This window comes from Ceratina calcarata, unplaced genomic scaffold (assembly GCF_001652005.2).
Source record: "Ceratina calcarata isolate Rehan_Ccalc_2016 unplaced genomic scaffold, ASM165200v1 scaffold72.2, whole genome shotgun sequence".
NCBI classification, from domain to species: domain Eukaryota; kingdom Metazoa; phylum Arthropoda; class Insecta; order Hymenoptera; family Apidae; genus Ceratina; species Ceratina calcarata.
This window is the reverse complement of record NW_017178472.1, coordinates 1,029,821-1,038,644: the sequence shown is the minus strand read 5'-3', so window position 1 is coordinate 1,038,644 and position 8,824 is coordinate 1,029,821. Positions and strand designations below refer to the sequence as shown.

The 8,824-nt window shown below is 33.0% G+C and overlaps 3 protein-coding genes across 4 annotated transcripts; 1 reads left to right on the top strand and 2 right to left on the bottom strand.

Moving 5' to 3' along the window:
- Positions 1-6: 6 nt before the first annotated feature.
- On the top strand, positions 7-2,250 carry LOC108630366 (F-box only protein 44). Of its 2 annotated transcripts, XM_018033641.2 has the most exons (4): positions 7-626; positions 934-1,077; positions 1,153-1,360; positions 2,111-2,250. In XM_018033641.2, exons 1-3 carry the CDS (start codon positions 72-74, stop codon positions 1,342-1,344), a joined length of 891 nt encoding a protein of 296 aa, XP_017889130.1. In that variant the 5' UTR covers positions 7-71; the 3' UTR covers positions 1,345-1,360; positions 2,111-2,250. The 2 variants fall into 2 exon arrangements, with proteins under 2 accessions (XP_017889130.1, XP_017889129.1); XM_018033640.2 differs by lacking the exon at positions 2,111-2,250 and having other exon boundaries at positions 1,153-1,466.
- Positions 1,553-5,467, bottom strand: in (inturned planar cell polarity protein). Its single transcript, XM_018033636.2, has 11 exons — positions 5,172-5,467; positions 4,793-5,096; positions 4,456-4,728; positions 4,311-4,382; positions 3,984-4,240; positions 3,810-3,899; positions 3,409-3,751; positions 3,011-3,348; positions 2,611-2,939; positions 2,368-2,534; positions 1,553-2,282 (listed from the first exon to the last, which is right to left on the bottom strand). The coding sequence occupies exons 1-11, from the start codon at positions 5,324-5,326 to the stop codon at positions 1,800-1,802; spliced, it is 2,811 nt and encodes a 936-aa protein (XP_017889125.1). The 5' UTR covers positions 5,327-5,467; the 3' UTR covers positions 1,553-1,799.
- Positions 5,468-5,732: 265 nt separating this feature from the next.
- Positions 5,733-8,520, bottom strand: LOC108630365 (cell division cycle 20 protein fzy). Its single transcript, XM_018033637.2, has 7 exons — positions 7,887-8,520; positions 7,661-7,797; positions 7,492-7,565; positions 7,131-7,419; positions 6,768-7,065; positions 6,377-6,693; positions 5,733-6,292 (listed from the first exon to the last, which is right to left on the bottom strand). The coding sequence occupies exons 1-7, from the start codon at positions 7,997-7,999 to the stop codon at positions 5,964-5,966; spliced, it is 1,557 nt and encodes a 518-aa protein (XP_017889126.1). The 5' UTR covers positions 8,000-8,520; the 3' UTR covers positions 5,733-5,963.
- Between the last annotated feature and the right edge of the window lie 304 nt (positions 8,521-8,824).

Genomic DNA, 8,824 nt, shown 5'->3' with positions numbered 1-8,824 from the left:
ACAAATGTTTTTTTTCAGAAAATAGGATAATATATATATATATTGTTTATATTAAATAGTTCGTAAATAACATGGGACAGCTTCATAACAGTACTATGACAACTCGCGTAATGTTTGATGAAAAAGGTGATAACGGATTAGTTCTTAGCGGGAAATACTTGCCAGAGGAATTATTAGCAGAGATTCTCTGCCTGGTTGATTATAAGTCATTATTAAACTGTCAACTAGTGTGTAAACGATGGAAAATTTTAATTCAAACATACATTTGGCGTAAAAAGGCAGAAATTTCTCTCAGACGCTCACTACTTTTCGACAAGGAAGTGTCCTGGGATGTTTATTACCTTATATGTAAAAAAAAACCTTTCGAAAGGAATTTGGTGAAGAACCATTCTGGAAAGTATGGAAAAAATAGGCATTGGAAAATCGTTACTGAAGGAGGTGATAATTGGAAGGTAGAACATCCTCCACAAGGAGTTCCACCACTGCCACATGAGCCCGATGAGGCTCTCTTTGAACAATTCTGTTTTGTCACTTCTTATCACAGATGTACTAAAGTACAAATAATAGATTTGGAAAGTGAAGGATTAACGCCGTATGTTCTAGACAATTTACAGCCACCAATAGTGGTATGTTTTAACTCTTTGTATTCCTATGGCTCGACATCGTGTTTTGTTCAGGCAGTTTCTATATCTAATATATAGATATAGAGTTTAGAAGGATATCAGTTATTTTTCAGTTTGCATATGCACGTTCATGTAACTTGATAAATGAATATTGCACGATCATACATTTAACATTAAGCCACCTTCTAATTCTTGAAAGAAAAATCTCAATGGTTGCAAAATAGTCTCAAACTGGCTAGAACAAAACTGAGTAGAACGAAACTACAGAGGATTAAGTATTGTAATAAGTTATGTATATTCATGTTTCTAGGTGAGTGAATGGTACAGTTGTCGTTGGGATTGTCCAGCTGTTTATGAATGTACAATTAAGTTATTAGGTGAAAATAACAGAACCATTGATTTCTTTGATTTTCGTGACGATATCGAAGGGGAAAAGCAAAATCAATGGCATTGCGTATGTTTTATGTCTACACAATGTTTTCCTGTCATTGATCAAACATGCTTTTTATTTCATTAAATTTTTATTCAGATGTCGCATCAGTTTGAAAATTATGGGCCGGGACTTAGGCAGATTTCTTTTTACCATGGCGGTATTGATAAGTTGTTTTGGGCAGGACACTATGGCAGTAAAATGGCAGGTGCTTGTGTACGTGTAAAAATACCTACTGTACAATTTTCTGACACTGAAGAAGATCTTATAGCACCTGATACAGATGAATAATATATTTCCTACAAAGGTACGCTTGCAAATAGAATCAAACAAAATGGAAAGTATAGGTAATTTATATGTTAAAATAACATTTATAAGTTTTAATAAAAATATAAAATATTTAATAAAAGTTATACAATCTTAAAAACTTCTAAATAAAGCTTACAATTACATTACATGAAATAAGACACAATGAATAGCATTTTAAAACATCACTGTGTCCATGAATTGTAAATATGTGATTATATTTCGTAAACATGTAATGATAATGAAATAGAAATATTGAATTGACACGTGTCTCCTTAAACTTTAGACACGCGAGAGCTTGTAATAGTGGTTTGAATATTGATAGCAAATTCATGTGAAACACACCTGTTTCGCGCCTATGTCAGTTTTCACATTTTGCGGCTGTTTAAATAAAAAATATACATGGTATGCTTTCAACTTTCAAAGAAGCTTAAGAAAAATTAAAACGTATGTAATGATTGTAACTTAAATGCCATCTCAATTAAGTTTTGGGGAGCAGAATCTTGATAACATACATATAACTCTTTTGGATGGGGAGTTGTATATAATCGTCCAACAACCCAAAAAGTTGTATTTTCCCACTTAAACAACACGCCATGTTCCTTAACGGCAATTAAACTCTTATTAATCACAGTTCTGTCAACATCCGAGTTTAACATAGTTTTAAATCTTACAGTATTATGTAATAATCTGTGAATTATATGAACACATCTGTTAAAATTAACAAGAAAGTTATGATTTTTTTCTGCAGGTTCTACTGGTTTTGAAGACACAAGTATCCCTTCAACCATGTCCAAGTGTACATAATAATACAAGTAATTCTTTTCGCCCATTGTTAACGTTTTTGGTACTAAATATTCAGCTTGATTTAGTAAATTCTCTCTTATGTTAGATATGTCCATGTTTAACATTCGACAATCATTCTATAAAATATATATTTCTCGTAAATTACATATGTAGGTAAATTAACAAAACGTCATCTGTAGAATTTGTCGTATTATTCTTTACCTTATATACATCGATATCAGAATCACTGTCATCGGAATACCTCGATTTGCTAACGATTTTTTCTCTTGTTGCTCGTCTTCCTAATATAGGCAATGCTTCATCACTTATTTCGCTAATTCCACCAGTTCCTTGACTTAATGAATCTTCTGACGTGTGAAGAGAATACACTAGAGAAACGAAAGAAAATTATATTGTTTAAATGCTTATAATATGTTTAGTTTAATGAGAAATAATTTTATTTACCTGATCCTAAAGCCACGGGACATTCTTCTACGTCACGTTTCTTTAAGATTGAAGGTATTTCTTGCGTTTTTTTATTACTGCTTAACATAAGGGACGACTTAATATTAGAATTTTGTGCATCTGTTGACTTTATAAGACCTAACAGATTTTCCGTGATACTGGATGAGGATTTCACAAATACAGGATCTTCATAAGATATTACTTCCGGTCTAGTATTAGATTCTATCCATTTAGCCGCGAGTGTTGTTACTCCTATTTTTTGTATGTGCTTCAAAGTCTCTTGAGCTTCTTCTACATAAAATATATCTGGCCCAATAATCTCGCTACATCTATAAAAATATTTATATTTAATGGGAATGTTCCTATTAAGTAAAAGAAATTAAATTACAAAGCAAATTACTTTGCGGTACATCCGCCGGATTCTAAAAGGACCGCTAATAAGTCATGTCCATATCCAACAACCAGTAAATACCATTTTCCATTAGGTATAACTGGATGATTGTCTTTGTTATCTTCTATGTTTCCACGATTGCACGAAGAAGGATACACTTTCTTCCATATAACAAGACACTTCACTGGTTCGTTATTTATCAAATTTAAAATACAGTTTTGTCTAAGATAAGATTCTACTTCGATCAAATCGCTATGAGTTAAGTGAGATCCAAGAAGGTAATGCTTGTGATAAATGCAACTACCTAAAATCGTATACAGCCTTTGACAATCCATCGGATCTTCATTCTGAGGAAGATAATTGATATATATATTTTATCCACTATTACTTTATTATTTAATACGTACCCAATCTCTATAATCCATAGCTTCCATTTCGCTCAAGGCAGCGTCGACTTGAATTTGTGCGTCCCTCGATAATTCTATAAAATTAGCAACCGAGAATGTACTCCGGAATTTGTAATTTTCCATACTTTCGACATCTTTATTGATTTTCATACAAGTCGCATTTAATCCTACGTCATTTGCGTTACTTTTTAGGTCCAATAAGCGTTCGACAATCAAAATAAAGAAATGATCTAGAGAACATTGATTTTCCTGAGGTATGAAACATTTCGTCAACGATTCATACGTAAATTCTAGAGTCCTGACTATGTCAGCTGACAGACTAACTGCTTCCTCGGGAGTGCAACTAAAATTTTTGGAGCTAATTTAGATATTATTCAATTTACTATTTAGTTATAACTTACCATTTATTTGGTAATGCTATTAGGAGCAATTCATCGTTTTTAGGTGTATATACAACATGAATTTCTTCTTCTGCCACCTGTATTGTTGTACTATAAAAGTTGTACTATAAAATGTAATCGACGATAATTCAAACTAGTAGGTTTGTACAAACTAGAACAAGCATTTGTCTATACCTTGTAGGGTGTAGACCATCTATTCCTGGTAATAAATGATTAAGAGTTATAAAAGCTCCTCTTGCTGTACATAAAATTGAATGCACATTTTTAGTTTCCGAACGAGGAAACGTGTACAAAACACCTTGTAATTCTGATCCTATTTCTGAAAGTTCTGTAGTTCGCAAATACAATACACCCAGAGGATAATCTACTATTGATCCCATTAAATCTTTACTTTCTTCCTTATTCATTAGCCTTTGTACTAAGGCAGATTGCTGAGAACAGAAAGAGACACATCAGTTGTAAACTATAAGTCATCCGTAAATCGTTTATAATTATAAATACCTTGGGACTACTCGCTCCGGCCACTGTTTCTGTAACATCAACACCTGCAACTCTTTGTACCTCTAATATTACCTAAGCAAGAAAAAAATTAACTTATGAGGCATCTAGTATTTGTGTTAATTATTAAAATTTCAATTCTTTTTACATTTGTTGACACTGTTATCTCAGATAGTACGTGATCTAAAGTTTGATATGTAACATTATTTGAATTCACGCTTTTTAACCAATCTCCAATTTTTATGTTTTTATTCTTCATTGCTTCTCCATCTGGTATAAATCCTGCAACCATGATACGTATTTTATCTGAGAAGACACCTGGTATTATGCCGAAATAAGCTTCACACAATGTGGCTCTTCTTCCTAATTTATGTCTTCTATCCAGATCAACCCATAATGTAACTTCCCGAATTTCACCTGCCTGAGTTCAGATATTTTTGCATAAATTATATATGTTATGACTATCTCTGAATAGACTCATTTACCTCAAAGTCTCTAAATGTAACTTCTTTAGTTGTATTTACTTCTTTTCCCAAATTTCCCATATTGTTTGTAATAGTATTAAGATCATTTCTCCTATTTCTAGTACTAATACGTTTACTTTCTTTTCGTCTTATGAGCCTCATGAGTTTTCCTGCTCTAGTACTACGTCGACGTACTAATTCCGGTTGAGGATCATGCTTTGTCTCATTAAACGAGATTTGCTCATCATTTATACTATCTACAGCAGATTCTATATAAAATAATTCTCCATTCGAGTTAATTTCCGATTCCCATTCTGCTGTAGAACTGTTTATTTAAAAAATAAGTATACAGTAACAATGCAGTTTACTCATACTGAAAATAGCTCACAGTTTCAATTACCTGTCGGTATCTGAATAATATGATCCAGTACTTGATCCACTATCACTTGCCCACCAATCATGTTCATTATCATCTTTTGTATTCTCTGATGTACAGACTCGCTCAAATTTGGATTGTGATTTTAATAATGCATTCTTGTTACTTGTGTCATCCATTTCTTCCAAACCAGTTATAAGAGCTTATACAATACTTGCTTACCTTTTTCTTATAAAGTGAGTATAATTAAGATTCAATTTCACAATGTGTTTTTTACCTTACGCAGAACCATTACAAAACAACATATACTATAGAACAGGTGGATCTCTTATTATTAATCGTTTCAAGGCAAGGTTGGGTCTTGAGGTAAAGCTATTTGATTTCACTGCATGTATGAGTATGCTTATGTGGACAGGTGTAATAGTAGACCTTTCTCAACCTCACGCACTAACACGGACGCTTGCCGCCGTATAATAAGGAATTAAATGGTTACACGTAATTATTTACATTATGTTTATTACTCCTTATGGAAACGTCTGGAATATAATAAGAAGAAATTCAACTACCAGCAATATTTATTTTTATTCACGTATACAATCAGTTTTATAAAAAATAACGTACAAATCAGATCTATTTTTTGTAAAAACAATTCTTGGTACTTTGTGGTGTCAAGTGTATTATATTTAGTTAAATACTATGAGAAACCAACGAAATATCACGAATCAGCGTGTATATAAAAAGGTGTCTTTAGTCGCACGTTCTATTAAAAAAATAAATATAAAAATGAAGTTTACTGCACCTATCGACAAAAAGATATCATCGAATCGATTGCTTAAGCTTAGAGGTAACTGATTTCATTTCGCTTGTTTCTTTCTTTTTATGCGGATCAGGCTGGAAGCATTTCCACAGTCTTAAAGTTTCATCTGCTCCGGCACTAAGTACTGTAGTGCCATCCGGAGACATTGCTAAATGTAAAACTCGGCTAGAGTGACCCGTAAGTTCAGCAACCTTCGTCATTCCGGGATACTTCCAAATTATCAGTTGATTCTGAGCATACCCGTGTCCAGATACGATTTCCTTATATGTAGTAGACCAAAGCAGAGAGCATACTTGCGATTTTGTATCAACTGTGTTCAAGCATGCACCTGTTTTTTGAACATTTATAAAAGCATTTTAATAGGGTCGGTGAAGATTTTTGAAGAGATCAGAATAAACTCTTCCTTTTCTACCTGTATTACAATTCCAAAATCGAATGGTCCTGTCGGCTGTGCCGCCTCCACTCGCAAGAATATTATTCTGCCAGGGGCACCATGCAAGAGCTTTCACAGCAGCCTGATGTTGATTCAAGGAATATAACGGTTGCGCCTGTGCATACCCTTGTCCCAATACTAATGGCCATATTTGTAACATATTGTCATTACCGCCACTTGCTAAGTACTTCCCATCGGGTGACCACTTTAAACCACAGACTTCTTGAGTGTGTGCGTTTATCGCGGTTATTAAGTGATCCCTTTGTCTAACATCGTGATGAACTATTTGCCCCGCTCTGTTCAAATGCATACATTGGGATTAATAAATATTATTTTTTAATGAAGTAATAGTCATTATAAAAATGCTTACCTGCATCCACTTGTCAGTATATGCGAATTCCAAGCAAGAGATCCTACTCGGGCAGCGTGGCCAGTCATCATACGCACTCTTTTCGTTTGACTACAATCCCATAATTCTGTGTTTCCCACTGTAGTGCCTACTGCTAAGTATGGGCCTTCTTGAATCCAAGCAACAGAGCAAACGTAATCGTTGCCTTCTAACTCAAGCAATTGTTCTATAGTTCCTGTCGCAGCATTCCATAAATATACATTAGGGCCTAATGCTACAGCTAGAATATTACTCTCTGACCAATCGATCAAGTTTAAATCTGAAATATACGTAAGTATGAGCTTTAATGTTATCTAATAGTTATTAAATGTTCAGAGAACTTACAATAGTCATCAACAATTTCTGGGGCATCCAATATTCTGTCAGGAGCTTGTGGTATGTATCTTGTAGAAGCTTTTACACTTGCTGGCGTTTTACTTTGACTGTATACAACGCGTAACGGATTCAGATACCCTTCTGGTGGAGCTGGTGCTTTGTTTTGATAAGACAACACTCTCATTTGATTAAAATCACCGCCATGTAAATTTTCTCCTATCAGCCGCTGCATTTCTTTTTTATAGGGGCTTACATTGTCAGCTTTTTCCTCGTCCTTTTCTGTATTGTGTTGTTGAATCTAAATTTACAGATTTAATACTGAATAAGTTTATTCAGAATAGGAATATTTACATAAAAAATATACACATACTTTGTAATAACCAAGATCAAAGTTAGTGGTTGATCTCGAAGGTATAAATCTGTCACCACCACTGGGTGTTTTAGCTGACGTAAAAGAAGTGTGATATAATTAAATCATATTTAGCATTTTTTTCACTTAAAATTATATTACTGAAATTTAAACGAACATGAGATGATACCTGGAGATCTCTTAGAACCTTTACAAGGTGTCTTTTTATTTCTACTGTCATTCTTTGCTGACGGTGTCTTTGTCATATTAATACTTGCAAATGATGCATTTGTAGCTTTCCTCGATGAATTAATACTAGCATTGATGCTGCACAGATAAGTAGATAATAAATGTTAGTTCCCAATTAAAGAAATGATCAAATAGTAACATAATAATTAACAATAATAATATGATACCTAGAATTTGATGTTTCTAAGCATTTTTTCTGCCAACGTGGAAGTGGACCTTTAATATTTTCGTCCATGCAAGTTAAATTATTTATCTCCTTCATATATTTTAGATGAGACATTGCGATGACCGATGATTAAAAATAATTAAAATTGATATTTAATTGTAGGACTAACGATAACACATACAACCTGTCTCGAAATCCTAATGATCACTGTATTTTATCGGATTAAACAGTTCTCCTCAAGTTTATTACATGACAGATTTACTAAACTAAGTACAAGTTAAATCATTAATGCGCACGATAATGAGAAAATAACTTCACGCCAACGAACTCTTTTATACGACCAATTTGATCTGCTTGCGGAGAATATAATCCACTGAATCCACTCATACTCGACATTTAAGAAGTCCGTTAAAATTTGAAATTTCTCACACAATAATTCTCCTGTAGATGTCGCTATACAGAAAAAGGCAATTTTCACGATTTCCAACCAATAATTTAATTACTACACAGGTACCAATGGCAGGATTTCGCCAGGCTTGCAGTCAAATCTGCGGCCAGACTAGCGATAATCCAGATTTACAATAATGACTATATATACATATGTATTATTTTATTATTTTATACACAGGAAGAAACGAAAATGTTTTAATTCTATCTATAAACATATATTTATTGTTAAATAAAATATTTCATGAATATATTACGAGTATAAGTACAATATTAATTAAAGAATGTACATTAAAAGAATTCTACAAAATTGTAAAATTATTTGATAATACAGGGTATTTGTCGTACAGCTTTGTTTATCATAATTACTCCATAATTGATTGATTATGCACTCCTTCATTGTAATTCATATGACAATGTACACGTTCCTTTCAATAATTATCATTTGATATGTAATATTGAATAAAATTTCAAATATTTCTTCATTTACTA

Excerpts from the sequence above, each read along its gene's own strand:
- LOC108630365 (XM_018033637.2), bottom strand. The coding sequence starts at position 7,999 with ATGTCTCATCTAAAATATATGAAGGAGATAAATAATTTAACTTGCATG. Across the intron at positions 7,420-7,491 it reads TTGATCTTGGTTATTACAAA|ATTCAACAACACAATACAGA; the intron begins GTATGTGTATAT and ends CTGTAAATTTAG. Across the intron at positions 6,293-6,376 it reads ATTTTGGAATTGTAATACAG|GTGCATGCTTGAACACAGTT; the intron begins GTAGAAAAGGAA and ends TTCAAAAAACAG.
- in (XM_018033636.2), bottom strand. The coding sequence starts at position 5,326 with ATGGATGACACAAGTAACAAGAATGCATTATTAAAATCACAATCCAAA. Across the intron at positions 4,729-4,792 it reads TTACATTTAGAGACTTTGAG|GCAGGTGAAATTCGGGAAGT; the intron begins GTAAATGAGTCT and ends ATCTGAACTCAG. Across the intron at positions 3,900-3,983 it reads GATGGTCTACACCCTACAAG|TACAACAATACAGGTGGCAG; the intron begins GTATAGACAAAT and ends CAACTTTTATAG.
- LOC108630366 (XM_018033641.2), top strand. The coding sequence starts at position 72 with ATGGGACAGCTTCATAACAGTACTATGACAACTCGCGTAATGTTTGAT. Across the intron at positions 627-933 it reads ATTTACAGCCACCAATAGTG|GTGAGTGAATGGTACAGTTG; the intron begins GTATGTTTTAAC and ends TCATGTTTCTAG. Across the intron at positions 1,078-1,152 it reads AGCAAAATCAATGGCATTGC|ATGTCGCATCAGTTTGAAAA; the intron begins GTATGTTTTATG and ends ATTTTTATTCAG.